The 14,758-nt window shown below is 50.1% G+C and overlaps 1 protein-coding gene across 1 annotated transcript in view; it reads left to right on the top strand.

The window, feature by feature from the left end:
- LOC149364852 (uncharacterized) overlaps nucleotides 1–14,758 on the top strand; it is a 54,472-nt gene that overhangs the window by 7,690 nt on the left and 32,024 nt on the right. Inside the window, exons 2-7 of the mRNA XM_089574778.1 lie at nucleotides 6,227–6,537; nucleotides 7,227–7,480; nucleotides 8,504–8,729; nucleotides 10,816–10,869; nucleotides 12,712–12,810; nucleotides 14,552–14,697. Coding sequence (XP_089430904.1) covers nucleotides 6,227–6,537; nucleotides 7,227–7,480; nucleotides 8,504–8,729; nucleotides 10,816–10,869; nucleotides 12,712–12,810; nucleotides 14,552–14,697 — 1,090 coding nt within the window. The remainder of the gene's footprint in view (nucleotides 1–6,226; nucleotides 6,538–7,226; nucleotides 7,481–8,503; nucleotides 8,730–10,815; nucleotides 10,870–12,711; nucleotides 12,811–14,551; nucleotides 14,698–14,758) is intronic.

The raw sequence follows: 14,758 nt of genomic DNA, 5'->3' as shown, positions 1-14,758 counted from the left end.
TGTATTCCCATCATCCAGCAGCATCGCCGCTGACCAGCATGCCACTATTCCTTCATCCACCGCGCTGACTGTTCCACCGTCAACATGGCCACTCTCCCAACATCCCGCTGTTCCACCATCCATCATCCGAGCTTTTTCCAGTTAGTTTTTTGTTACAGTAATCCGCCAAGATGATGGGCGCTGGTTTCCAGTATTCCCATCATTGGCTTTTTTTCTTTAAATTACGGTGGAGGTCATTGGGGGAGGTCTTTGTCCTACCGTACAGGTAGTTGGAGTGAACACGGAGCGCATATCGCGCCACCTATGCCTCGCCACCATGCCTCTATACACGTAGAGGGAACGAAGAGTGATGACACCAGCATGATGACCCTCTCAACTGGCGCCATGCGAGATCCGACACGAACTTCCTTCGTTGAAGGGAATAAGCGTCCGTTACATTCGGCATAGACCGACTTCGGGTTGAAGGGGGCCACAGGAGAAGTGCTGTTGCGATTCATTTCAAGGCGGCACCTTACATTCAGCGCTGGCTTGAGCATGTTCTCTGCATTTGAAAAGGTTGCAAGCCGACGAACCGATGCTGTAGCTTATATAGCAGTTATAACCAGCACCGTGCTTGGGCCATGCGCTCCGGGTACACGGCCCGAAACATAATTGATGTCTAGTTTGGGCTGTGTGATATTCACGATGTGGAAGAGTTGGCAACGGAAAAAGACGGCCGAGACTTGCGGAGAAACAGAGAATGCAGCTAAAATTAAGAGCGCCAATCCGTATGTTTATTGCAGTTTCCGGCTCACGAAGACCTCGGCGAAAGTTCGAGTGCGTAGACCGTGCACTTAATTGGCAGTGTCCCCGCCTTCGCCACGGCGTAAAACCGTGGGCCAGACGGAGCAGGGATATGGGCAGTGGATTAGGCGTGTAAAATTGCGTTCGTGAAACTGTTTCTGAGAATGGCTAAGAGGCTGTTTTTTTTGTGTGTTTCCTTCGGTGTGTGGCCGTGCACAGTCTGCTTTTTCTTGCACGATGTGGCATCAGAAGAAAAAAAAATGTATAAAGATGGTCCGAGCACGGAGAAAAGGGCCAGCAGCGTTTTATCTTTGTCCTTGCTGTCCCCAATTCCAGTGGGCGCCGCTCGGAGAAAATAAAGCGCCACGCTTTCGGCATTGGTACACTTTTAACGACCATTTTTAGTCATTTTGCTTCTGGAAATTATTCTGTTGATGCGCTCGTGTTACGGTATCCGCTGAAAGAGGCACGGAAGATCGGTCGCGTGGCTGTCAATCGGCGCTCGACGAAACCTAAACATTGCTCAGCGTGAATCAGTTGCGCGCGTATGCGTGTTCTCCGGAGGCAGCAGCAAAGGCGAGACCCATTTCTCATGGGTAGTGCGTGCGTGTTCGGAGTGTGCGTGTGTGTGTGCGTGTGTACGCGTGCCTCGCATTGGGCGAACCTGTCTCCTCCGAGGCCGACGGCGGGAGGGAGGGCAGGGCGTGTGGGACGCGTCCAAGGGTGCGCTGGCGTCGTGTTTTTCCCTCCGTACAAGAGGTGCCCCTTGTGTGTATGTGTGTGTCGCGTCTTCTCTAAACTTGTTAGTTATGTGCAGCGGCATGGAACGCTCGTGTGGAGAGTCGCTTCCGTTCGATAACAGTGCGGACACAAAACATGCTATATCCATCCGCTGCCGCACTCGGCTGGCGTTTGAATCCTGGTAGATGCCAGGTTTGATTGTATGATCTTATATGCTTCGGTTGTCGTTTACTTTAATTAGATTAAAGGGGCCTGGTGAACCATCTTATTAGCAGCTCCTTTTCATTGTGCTTGGTAACGAATGTGCCACTCTTAGAACAATAACTCTGTGCATCAATACGCTTTTACGCTCATGCACAGTGCTTAAGCCCCAGTTTTACAGGTAGACGAAGAAATAAAGAAAGTACGACGTTTACAATGTTGTGCGGTCGCTTGCAGAAATTGGAGTGTGTTTTGTAAAAACACAAAAATGCGGCTGCCCTTGTTGAGATAAAAACTGGTATGGCGCAAGAAACGGGGACACAGAAGACACACAAAACACAGGACTGACTGTGTCTTCTGTGTCCCCGTTTCTTGCGCCATACCAGTTTTTATTTCATCATGAACCAACTCGCCCAAACTAGAGTTTTCCTTGTTGAGAGCCGCTCTATTGCGAGGCCACACTGCTCGTTGTGTTTCGGCAGTGCTGCACGAAATTAGTGGCACGGAGTCCAGGTTCCGCGCACATATTCTGCCTGCGTCACTTGGTTGCCTAAAATGGTGCAAGCGCCACCCTGCGTGTCTGTGTGTGCCTGGGCTGACGTCATCCGCGGGTGCGACCACGTGACGCGCGACGACGTAGGCGGCAACGTCCCGGCGCCGCTACGCTACGCCCGGCAGCCAAACCCGCCTTCCCCGGCCACGTTTTCGAAACGTCTCGTTACGCCCCTTTGTTTTAATACGCCTTGTGGTGCTGGCCTCCTCTCTCTTCGTCCCCCCTCGCTCTCAGTGCCGGGAAGCCTGTGCGAAGGTCAATATAAAATGCCGCGTCGGTAGCGCGTGCTCGCGCACTCGATCGCTGAGTCGTCGGCGGTGCGGTGTTCCCGACCACTTGACTGTGCTGCACCTAGGAGGCGACGCAACTGAAGACGCCATGCCGTCCACCAGCCCGCTGTACGGATTTCGAGGTGCGTCGTCGCCGATGCCGTCGTCTGCTACTGTGAGCGCGCGCGCAGCGGTTTCGGTTTCGTCTGCTCCGGCGCTGCCTGTGCTCTTCCGGTTTCGTTTCCGGTCGAATCCGCGCCCCGCGGAAATGTGCTCTCGCGGTGCTGTGCGCGTGGAGGCGTTGTGTTTTTGTTGTGTTATGGGATCCTCGTGTATAGCTCGCAAGTGCTCAGTAGCTCTGTCTTCGTTGTCCTCTACGTGAACCACTGTCGTCTGCGTTTCTTCGCCATCGCATGCACGCATCTTCATCCTTAGGTGCTGATCTCTGGATTGATGATTTGGAGCGTTCCCGTCCAGAATCGACTTATTCCTTACGTTTTCCAACGATGAGTCAAGAAAGTGCGTTACTGCATCTCTTCCCAGGTAGCAGTTGCACCCTGCTGCTAACTGCTGGAAGCCGCGTGGGCTTGGGAAGCAACGGCTGCTGTGGCGGGGTGCGTGGGATCCTGGGGTGCGCGGTGGGTTTCCGCCACCAGGGGTGCTCCGTTCGCTTTCCACGTTTTTTTTTTTTTTTTCCTCAGAGTTCGAAAGTAGCACACTTTTTGCCGATCTTTCTTATATTATTTCTTCTGCGTGGTTACTGTGTTGGCAGCTGTAACGTGCATGCGTTAACGGCCTTCCAAATCTCGCTCGGGGTTTGGGCGTGCGCATTCGTCTCAATTACTGCGCACTCTTCTTATTTTGTCGGGGCGTAGGCGCTCTCTCTCTCGCTTTCCCCTCCAGTTGTTGGCCAGTTTTGGGCCTGGCCCGGAATTCGCGTGGTCGGACGCCGTCCAAACAGCGGCAGCGTGGGTAGCGGCGTTTCGTCCATAAAGGGAAGGCTTCAAGGACTACCCTTCGTATCTCTCTCTCTATCCTTTCTTTCTATTGTGTACCTTCCTCTTGTGCTTCCTTGCATCTCCTATGTGTACGTTTTCATTCAGTTCGCTGCGCTGTTAGCCTGTTTTTTTTTTTCTCTCTCTCATTGGTTTCTGCTCGACGTTCTCGTAGCAAGGTGCACCCCCCCCCCCCCCCCCCTCTTCTTTCATACGCCCCCTTCTTCGAAAGGAGCAGAAAAATAGTACAGCTGGGAGAGGGGATTGTGATTATGTATCTGACTATCGAACAGGCGCCTTCATACACTGATAGGTTTCGGTGTCGTCCTGCTTGAAAATAACGATTAATAGTGCGGGTAGCCAGAGTCTCTAATTTGGCGCCATTCCAATCTTGATTTTGGAAGCAGCCTAGGAGGAAATAGGATTATTTTCCTCTTAGTTTCACTGGAGAGTGAAATATAGTGCGGAGGAGAGCGGCGATGTATGTGACTTCGTTACGGATCCGAACTGAACCAACGTCGCGCGAAGCCTCGAACCACTAGGCTGCGAAAATCAGAAGGTCCTTCAAGTGAAGTTCAGCCCTCTGTAGTTCTGCCCAGTCCATTGTGGCCTCCCTTGTTTACGGCGGAGCTCCAGCCCTGCGCAGCGTGTCGTGCGATAGAGCCACAGTTGCGACAGCTGTCCGATCCCCTGCAATCGAAGCGTCGCTTATTTTCGTGACTTTCGCGTTCCTTCGTGCCGCAAGGAAATTTTCTCGTCGATTTCCTCGTCTTCGCTGGCGCCACCGAGGACGGCGCGCATGCTCTGCGTGTAAATTACTAAACGTGTCCCGCAAACCGGATCACTGAGTCCATTCACTTCTTTCAATTGTTCGCACGTGGCGCTGCTTGGCTACGTCGGTGTTTCGCCTGCGGGTGTGGCCGCGCCGAGCTCCCTGTTTTTATTCGCACAGTTACTTTCCAGCTTTGTAGTGCATCTTCTTTACCGCTATGGCCGATGATTTGAGACGTTGCTCGACCGTCCAGCGCGGTGTAGTCTCGCACGGTTACATGCAGGGAAATCTCCTGTTGCGATCCCTTATCGGTACTCTATGGAAATGTCGAGAAGTATGAGCTTCGTACTTGACTTGGCTAGTCTGTGGCCAGAAACGTGGATTTGGCAACAGAAATGAGGCATTGTCTTTGACAGACCTCGTGTAGCGTTTGTCAAGAAGCTCACGAATACAGTGGTGCCTCTTTTCCGTCTTTATATAGGTAATTCTGAAGAACTCTGTGCCTCTCGTCACCCGGTTTGCTTTTTAGCCAGATGTGCACTCTAAACACGAAAGGAGTAAAAAGGGAGTAAGGTGTCCTCTAGCGCCTCTCTCCAAGGGGCAGGGTATATTGCCCAGGCCCTGTGGCAGATTTCCGTCCCTAAAAGTACGGAATACTTACGGTGGAGAAAGAAAACAAATTCCCGCTCGAGAACATGCAAAGTTCTAAAAGTCGCGAAGGTTTTAACGGAGGTTTCAACCTCTGTTGGCTAGCCTCAACGCCTGTGGTGCCCCGTTTAAAAGCCTGCTATCATAACTAACTGCATCAAGTTGCTGTACTTCACATTGGGAATACACCTTCGTTGTCAAGAGTAAGCATTCCGTATATTTAATGATCGAAATCTATTCCTAAACTTGGGCAGCGTACCGTGCCTTTAGAAGGGAGTGTGCTGGAGGGCGGCTTACTCCGTTTTTACCCTCATGCAGGCTTATTCGTATTTAGAGAGTGGAGTTGGTGCGCGCATCTGATGTCTGTTGTTTTGGGAGCCGTGGAGGATTCTGTGGTCACTCTTTCTGCCTTGTCGGACTCCTTACGTTGCGTGGGTGGGGAGAGCAGGCGTGTCACTTCGACTGCCTTCGCGTGTTGCTGTTGCACGCGCGTGACGTTCTCAGAGCTACATATGATGCCGTTTCTAAATCTCGGTGACTTTCGCCCTGATTTAGAGCCATAAAGATTACTGCCTGCAAGGGGTACGGCGCTTGAGGTATTTCGCCGTGGTTGTGGACTCGTTTGCTGTTCACTCTTCGGTGTGTGGCCGTTTTCTGAGTGAAGGGACTTGTTTTTGAGCCGTCATTGAAAGTTAATGCGGCGCCTGCTGCTAGAGGATATTGAAAGGCTCTTGATGCTATTGCGTTGTACGCAGCGCCTAATGGCCCACCCTCTGCCCTCTTCATTTGCACGTTGGGCAGACATGTATTGGACAAATCAATGTAGAACGTCCCCCCTACAGTTGGTGGCCGGCGCAAGGTGTCGTGCAAGATGCTGCCTCTGTTAAATTCAGACGAACTGCGAGAGTTCGTCGTGCCTGCGCCGATGTTGTTTATTCGAAGTTCCCTCCAATGTGCTGCTACCTCGGCATGGCGCGCAGCGCAATGAACCTGTTGCTGAGCTTGTTCTCGCTCAGAGGCCTTTAATCATGCCTGTTACGAAACTAGGAATGATAATCCAGCCATGACCTGCGGCCTAGTGATAGGAGGTGAACAGACTGAGTGGCCGGCTGTGAGCTGCGTAGTCAGCTCCTGTAGCTATCTGCAACTTTGTTTCTTTTTACCGTGACTATTTTTTTAGCAGTGCTTACTAGGTAGTTCACCTGACTGCCGCAAGTGGCGTGGCAGTAGTCGGCTAACCTCCGAGTTGCGCATGCGCGCGCAGAGACGGGCGGCCCGTTCAACCACGGCTCGGCGGACGACTTCATCGTGGGCGACCGAGTATGGGTGAACGGCACCCGTCCGGGCTACATCCAGTTCCTGGGCGAGACGCAGTTCGCCGCGGGCGACTGGGCCGGCGTGGTGCTCGACGAGCCCGTGGGCAAGAACGACGGCTCGGTCAACGGCGTCCGCTACTTCCAGTGCGAGCCCCGACGCGGGGTGTTCGCGCGCCCCGAGCGCCTGTCGCGCTTTCCGGGGCCCGGTGCCAACGGAACCAACACCACGGCCACCCTCGTCGGACCCGGAAAGACGCAGGTCTCTTCCTCGCTCCTGTTTGCCCTTCCACCTCTCATCGTTTCGCGAGTGTCTTGTTAGTCTCCGTTTTGTTCTGCGTGAGCGTACGCTTCTATCTGGTCTCGGTACCTCCCTGTAGCTGTAACTCCTCACCTTAGACACTTTTTCTTCCTGAGCGCACATCTCACACTTTGTGAGTTGCAGTGTCAGCGTACCTGTCTTGTTTTGTTTTCTCTGTTATTTAATCTTGCCGTACAGTGGAGGCCGTTTCATCTCCAGCCCGTGCGTGGCCTTGAATACAAGTGCACAAGACCGCTAAAGTATATTAGGGGCGCATTCAACCTTGTCAAGGGGATTCTTTCTCACGAAACTGTTTTGCGTCCTTTCACTCATCATGACAACAAATTTAGAATCGGCTCTGCCTTTGGCAAATTTAATTAGACTATATGAGATTTGACTATATGAGATTTGGCGAGGTAGGCGAAAAATGGTAACTGGTCAGACTTGTCATTAGCCTGTTAATTCCAGCTGGTACCAGTTGACAACAGCAGGAATCAACTGGGAGTTATCCCACAAACCGGTCTGACCACTAAGAAGCAGTTAGCAGTTCCCATCTGTGCATTATTTCAGCATCTTGATAATTCATTCTGAGAGCGTTGCAAAGGCTGAAAAGGTGAGGCGAGACTGTCTTGTCGGGGTGGGTGGCGCAGGTGACCACGACGCGCGTAAGCTCCCCGACGGGCAGCAGCCGCTCATCGCCGCGGGCGGTGACCATGCACACGTCGACGATTGCAACCGACTACGGACTGCGCGTGGGCGACCGCGTCATCGTCAACGCCTCGTCAGGCATGAAGGCGGGCACGCTGCGCTTCATGGGGCCCACCGAGTTCGCCACAGGACAGTGGGCCGGCGTCGAGCTGGACGACCCCGTCGGGAAGAACGACGGCTCCGTCGCCGGAAAGAAGTGCGTGTCTGCGCGGCTGCTCTCCATCCTCTTTGTGCATGCCGAGGATACTGCGCGAGGAGGTTTAGCAGTAGTATGACGAGTACGTGGAACCTGCAGCTGCTAGGTCCGACCTATAAGGCTGTAAATGCGCAGTGGCCGGATACAACCATAAGAATGAAGCGGCAAATGCTCCAGCCAATGGCGGCGACTTGCTATCATGACGTCCGGGTCAGCCGCCTCGCACCTACTAGCGTGGCATCGCTGGTGGTTGGCAGGTGCAGGACGGCTTACCGCGACACGCCATTGGAGCATTTGTCGCTTTGTCCTTTGCTTGTGTCCGACTGTGGTAACCTATTTGGGCGGCTGGCTGAGCAAGAAAAACCAAGCACGCGCTGTTTATACTTCCAGGTATATTCGGCAGGTGTACGAATGTAGTTCATGATATGATTCTTTCATAAAGCCATATTGTGACCACAGCTTGTGTCTGTTAGAAGAGAGTAGAAGAAAGGTGCATCACCAGCTTGGCAGGTGATTAGGTGGCCACACAAATTGCGGAACTTCGTGCTAGCCGAGGAAACGCAGTTACGTTTAAATTGTTTCCTAATGCAGGTTCTTGCTCCTTTTCTTCTGCGTACATTTTGCGAAGTAGGGTATTTCATTGTTTCAGCTCGGTCGCGGAACTAGTGACATTAGAGAGTTATAGCATGGCGCGATCCGCTACCGCGCATTGTCAGTGCGTGCATGCTGATTGGTCCTGACGCGGCAGGCGGGCGCGCAGCTTGGCGGCACCTGGCGCCATCTGGCGCTCTTTGGGCGGTCTGTGTATGCGCAGTGGCGACCCGCGTAAGCGGATCACGGTAGCGGATCGCGGATTGCGCTATACTATAACTCTCTATTGAAACAGAGGGCATAGCGCGCCCATAGCCTTCTTGTCGGAGAGTGTGGCCTCGTTGAGGCTTCTGACCTTGCGGCAGACGCGTGACCCACAGTGCTGTTGTCTCGCCTTGCGATGCGATGTGTTGCTGCTACTGCTGGGCCCAGGTACTTCAAGTGCCTGCCGCGGCACGGCCTGTTCGCCCCCTTGCACAAGGTGGCCCGCGAGGGGGGCCACACCTCAACCACGACGATGACGACCACGCGCACCACGCGCATCACCTCGCAGCCGCGGCGCGCAGGTAGCCAAGAATCGCTGCGCAGCTCCCTGAGCTCGGCCTCCGCCAGAGCCGGGGTAAGGCTGGGCGTCGCCGCACTAACCTCCCCCGCCAAGGTAATCCCCCCCACTCACCCTGCAGCAGCATCCCTGCCTTTTTCCTGTACTCATGGTCCACTGTTCTCTCTATCAATCTGTCCTCATGCTCACGTTCCCTGCGTCTCAGCTGTTGCCCACCCCCGGCCACTGCATTGTGAAGTTTTGTGCCCATAGCTCCAGCCAGTGACGTAGCTAAATATTTTGGGGGGAACGTGGCCTGGGTCGTGTTTGGACCACGCTGGGATGGGGAGATGAGAGGCATGCTCTTTATGTGTGCCCAACATCATATCTGTAAAGGTCACAAGTGCCTCATACTATGCCCTTCTAGCTAGCCTGGCTGTTTTAATGGGAGCAGAAGAAAGGGTGCCTGCAGACAGGTGCGCCCCATATGCCATACTTACATACACATTGCCAGCTAGCAGGCGGCCTAGAGGAGTTCCTCACATAGATGACTTTGAAGAATCAGGGAAGTTCCACTCGCCAGCATGCGCTCAGCCCACACTCAGACTGTGGTAATGGTCTGAGGTCATTCGCCTCGTGCGCTCATGTGGTGTGCTGCTGCGAGGCAAGATCAGTGTTCCGAAGAGTGGGATGCCCTTGTTACATTCCCACGGGCCTTTTCACCAAAACCTGAAAAGAGAGACAGCATTGCTTGTGCGCCTGCACCATCTTTGCTGGGAGGTGGCGCTGCTGGCATAGCATGCCATCGGCACCATCTGGTGGTAGCTTTTCAAATGACTCGCAAAATGTGCACCATCAATCACTCGTAGCTGTGCAGTGGCTCTGCGAAGAAGTTGACATGTGGGGATGCTAGAGGAGAAACGGAGGCACTCTAAATGGCACTGGCTGCACAAACGTTTTTGAGAGCATACAGAACACATCTGTGCAGCATCTGGCGTCTGTAACTGCAGCTATATGCCATAGCATGCGAAATGATGGGCTGGGTCAGTGCCCACTACACTCTGCCCGCTTACAAATATATGACATAGGCAGCGGTATTCGTTTGCCTCTGCAGTCACTTGCTTTAGTCCACAAATGAAAAAATGTAATGCTGTATGCACGATTGCAGTGAGAATAATATAGGGCATGCCTCGACATTATAACACCTTTCTCTTCATTCGTAAAGAAATAGGAAGGTTTTCTGCATTCATCCGCAAGTGTGCAAGTGGTGCCTGCTTGCGTAAGTATCAGACCAGGCTTAATTTTCACTAGGAAGCACATAAGAAGGGTTTGATCGTAAAGGCATGCTTAGTGCTACTCTGGCCTTGACTGTACATGTAAAGCAGGATGTTGGCTCTTTTGGGCACAAAACTAGCTCAGAGGTCCTCCAAGGGGCTTGGCTCTTTTTGTTTGGGCTGCAGCTGTGACGTGGAGCATCAAAAGCATGAAAACCTCCTGCTGTTGTGTTTCACTCACATACATGCCCTTTCTTTCCCACCTGTGCTCACTTCTCTCCCTAAACATCCAAATAGTGGCACCTGGCTCCCAACCCTCTGCTCTTCCTTCCCTAGCCAAGGGTAATGCACTGCGGACACTTGCCGCAGTCACAGCGTGTGGTCAGGTGCAAGGCCTACCAGGGGCAGAATGGTAAGGTGGATGCCCAGCCTCCTGATGCTCCAGCAGCTTGAATTTTATATGAAGTAATGAAACTTGACCTCATTCATTTTTTACACATCATCCGCTTTCTCTTTTTCCTCTATGCCTCGCTCAACCCTTGCTTTTGGGACGCTCAGAGTATGTGTGGATGTGATGGTTTTTGTTACACCTTTCGTGTTGGTCTTTTTGACTGAAAGAAAAAAAAAGAAAATTTTGACTGTGTACTAGTGCCTATAACGAACTTGTTATTTTTTAATATCTTTCAGAACTTGCTGTAGTAATCATAGAAACCCAAGCACCAAGCCTCTTAAATAATTTCTTAACATTATTTGCTAATCTACATTTGTTCTAAATGCTACATCTAAGCACGTGTCTGTCTTGGCACTCCTGCTGCTTTTTTTTATTAGCTTAGAAGTTACTTGCTTATAAATTAATTGTTTTATTAACCACCTTGCCTTGCACCATTTAGAAAATTTCTGAGGCATTATTCTGGTTCCTGCTTTTTCAGAAGTCTACTAAGCCACTCACCTCGCCTATGGTAGCGTCACAGAACTCCCTACAGGTGTGTATTCATTGTGGTTTTCTTCTGGTCAGTGTGTAGGGGTTTTAAGTTCTTTTAACTGGAGTCCCCTGGTGAGTGGATCTTGTAAAGTTGTTGCTGCTGCCAATGTGAAGTTTACAAAAAGGATGTGCGCTCATTGTGCTGATGCTTAAAAGCTGGTTCTTCTTGTTCATGTATATGTTTGTGTGTGTACATGTGTGTTGTGCGTGTGTGTGCGTATGTGTGTGGGTGGGTGTGCTTGTGCATGTGTTACTTCATGCCCATTTTGCCCATCATTCATCTCATGAAAGTTCATTCAGGACCTCAGCCCTTGAAATGGTGCAAAACGAGCCTTGCCCCAAGAAAACTTTCACTTCAGGACGTGGCGTCTCCCCTCGACGACCTTCTGAGGCCTGTGCGACGCATGGTTTTATGATGCAGAAGAGACCCTAAGCTTGGCTGAAGCACCGTCGTACTTCAGCGACCTACCACGCAGCATGCAGCTGTTATTTTGGCTTCTGGCAGAACGCGATGCCATCTCTTGTCTTCCCTTTTCCTCTTTCTCAAATAAAACAAGCTCTTTTTCTTTCACGTCGGCCTGCAAGCCTCCTTGAAGACAGCAGAGCATCTAGTCTTAGCAGTTTGTTCAATAAAAGATGGTAGTAGACACTGGATTGAGTTGTTGATTTGCAATGAACGTCATCCTGAGACAGTTTTTAAAATGCCATTCAGCAATGTGTCCATGACACAGCTGGCAAGCAGCTGATGCACATGATGCTTCTGTTTGTCTGGCATGGTGTTTGATCATCAGTGCGGGATCCAACAGTAATCTGATCCTCTGACTGGCCCCTTGGGGTGGTTTCTTACAGACGATGATCGACCCTGTCCTGGTATTGAGAATCAAGTACTTGTACACACGCACAGTTCACAGATCATGGCTGCCATCGATGATTACGCAAACGACGGTTCAATACTCGTGATGACCACCAAGCTTAGCAAAACTTTTTTTTTCTATACATGCCATCTAGATGTGTTCTGAACCTCTGGCTGGACAAAACTGTCTGGATCTCTGAGTTGTGACGAAGCAGCTCTTTTCTGTGTTCAAGAGCTGTGCAGTAATGCAAGCTAAACACTTACACTGCCAATAACTGGCCCTGTTGCAGTATGCATTTACATGCAATTTTAACATTTGCTAACATTGTACGATAACATTATGTGGAATTGTTAACCGCATCAAGAATGGAGATGCCTCTATGTATAGTGTTTAATACAAAATAATTTATTGGGCCTCTTTAACTGCTTTCAAGTGTTTGGAATAAAATAAAATGACTACTAATGTGACTCTGTTTGCTCTCTGTTTTGCATGCAAGGTGCATAACTGTATGTGCATCGTATCACAATCACTCATTGTGCATAATCATGGTTAGCTACATTTGACTAGAAAGGTGTAGATGGGTGCATTCACGTATAGCTCATCTTGTGAAATTCCAGGGCAAAAAGCGTGTGCAGAACTGCCTGGAGTTCACGCTTAAAAGATGTGAACAGCCTACATTCCTACAGGCTTGGCTTCTATGTAAACTTCACATTAGCGAATGCTTCCCTGCAGGCCACTCTTGGGGGCAGCGTAATTGGCAAAACATTACAAGTGAGGTCATGAGCCCAAATTGCTCAGCCTTGCATTCACTCTGCTGCTTTACAGTAGCTACGAGTCTTGCTTGTGGTCGCTGGTGAACACATTTAAACTCGGCTCATGAACAGACTGAGCATTTAGGTTGTCCCCAGGCGTGGTCTTGGCAGTTACTGACTTGGTGCTTGCAATGTAGGTGTTGGGCATTTACGTGTTCCATGTGGCGTTGTTTCTAGGTGGCTCTAAAAGAGAAGGAAGAACATGTGGAGCAACTGCTTAAGGAGCGTGACCTCGAAAGGGCAGAGGTTGCCCGGGCAGCTGTACAAGTTGAAGAGGTACCTTTGCTTCAGTGTATTTATTCTGGTGTGGGGCGGATAGGTATCAAAGCCTGTTTAAATGATGAATCATCTCTAACGGGTGCATGTGCGCTGACTATAGAGGTCCAGGCTCTGCTGTGGACCTCAAAAATAGTACTGGAACAGATTCGGTGAATGGGTATCAGCCCGGTTATTATAGCATGGGAGCCGATTTCCTTCTTGGCAATTTCTTTTGTCAGATTCGGTTTCAATTGCAAAGAGGATAGAATATGTCATGATGGCAAGAATAACTGTGACAAATGACCGCTTTGACTCTGACAGCTCTGATGCACATATAGGTACCTAAGATAAGCCGGTAAGAGGAGATTGGTTCTTTATGTCAGTACTGCTTGCTGTATGTCGGAGAAGTCTGCAGGCATCTTGCTGTGTGTTGAGCAAATTTATTTCGTTGTGCCTATATCGAGAGGTGCTGTACTTTTAAAGTCAAACTGAAGACAAGTTGTGTTTGCTGTTTATACTAAGATACTTCGGATATTGGATGTAAATACCAAGGTAAAGAATGCTGGCCTGATGCATCTAGTAAGTGCAGTGTGCAAGCTTTAGCTTGATATTTACTTGGCTGACATCAGCACTTAGGTTTTAGTGCTCTGGTGGTGGTATGGATTCTGTAGTAGGTAGTGAGAGGAAAAGATGCGAAATGTTTATATTTGAGAAATAGGAGCACCACAGGCCTTCAAAATGAATTGTTTTTACTTTGAACCTGTTACCTTGTTCATTAGCGATTTTTTTAAAGGAACAGTTAAGTGAATCTGTTGTGGCATAAGCTATGGAAGGCACTATAAGACCATTTAGTCCTGCTTAGATCTCTCGTTCGTTAGCGAGTGCAGAAATGGAGGAACTCTTGGTAATTATGATGGTGCTTATGAGAACTAACTTTGTGATGTAGCAATATCTTGCATTGCATTTCAGTGACTCTCTTGAGTATGTTATTACAACCAGATCCTTTTGATCATACTCACTGAGAACTCTACATCGGAATCTTACTAGTCCCAGTAGCCACTATGCAAATGTTAGCAGATGGCGGCTGGGCTGTCAGTCATCAAAGCCACCCTACATATTTTATTTTCCTGCTGCGTTCTTTATTTTGAGCAGTTCATCTAAGCACTGCAAGTTGCGTGACGGTTCGTTAAACTCCAAGTTTTGGCCCAATCATAGTACCAGATTTCATTACATGGGCCCTGTGGATAGTTTTGTAACTGCTATTATGAAAGAGCTGTTGCTTTAACCAATTGGCCAACATGAGCAAGTTGTGCCAGGCAAGCAGCATCTATCACAGTTCATTCGTCCTGGAGCTTGCTCTTGCGGGTTTTGAAATAGTCGGACCAACTTTTTTCGTTTGTATATATGAAACCAGGGAAGCACACATATTATTATTTAGGATTTTATCACAGATAACATCAGCAATCAGGCTAAGACTGTGGGAAATGCAAACGACATTATAGGAGGCACCTTTGTTGTGAGCCTGAACTTAGTATGCATGAAATACGAGCAGCTCAATCTTAGGCACTGAACTCCAGTTTCAAAAACAAAATGTGCGCTTTATTACATTCTCGTTACTGTCCTTTCAAAAGCTTCTCCTAGGTAGTGACCCGACATCTTGGCTCTGTCCGCTTCTGTGTTCCATACCACCGGAAACTGTCGCTAATTGTTTTTTTTTCCTCCTCTTTTTTTTTCTCTCTCTCTCTGGCTTGCTGAACAGACAGAGCAGAAGCTGGCAACACTGCGCGCAGAACACCAGTGCTATGTCGAGGAGATGGAGCGGCGGGCTGCGTCTCTCCACCAGCTCTTGGAGGAGCACGAGCAGGAGCGAGCACATCTTACTGCACTCAACTCAGACCTCCAAAGGCAGGTGGCTCTCACCTGTGTCCTGGCTGCCTGAAGTGGGATACAACTTAAAAAAAACAGC

Source organism: Amblyomma mixtum, chromosome 2 (assembly GCF_055824585.1).
Source record: "Amblyomma mixtum isolate Tamu chromosome 2, ASM5582458v1, whole genome shotgun sequence".
NCBI lineage: Eukaryota > Metazoa > Arthropoda > Arachnida > Ixodida > Ixodidae > Amblyomma > Amblyomma mixtum.
Note: the sequence above shows the minus strand (reverse complement) of the source record. Positions and strands in the feature narration are given on the sequence as shown.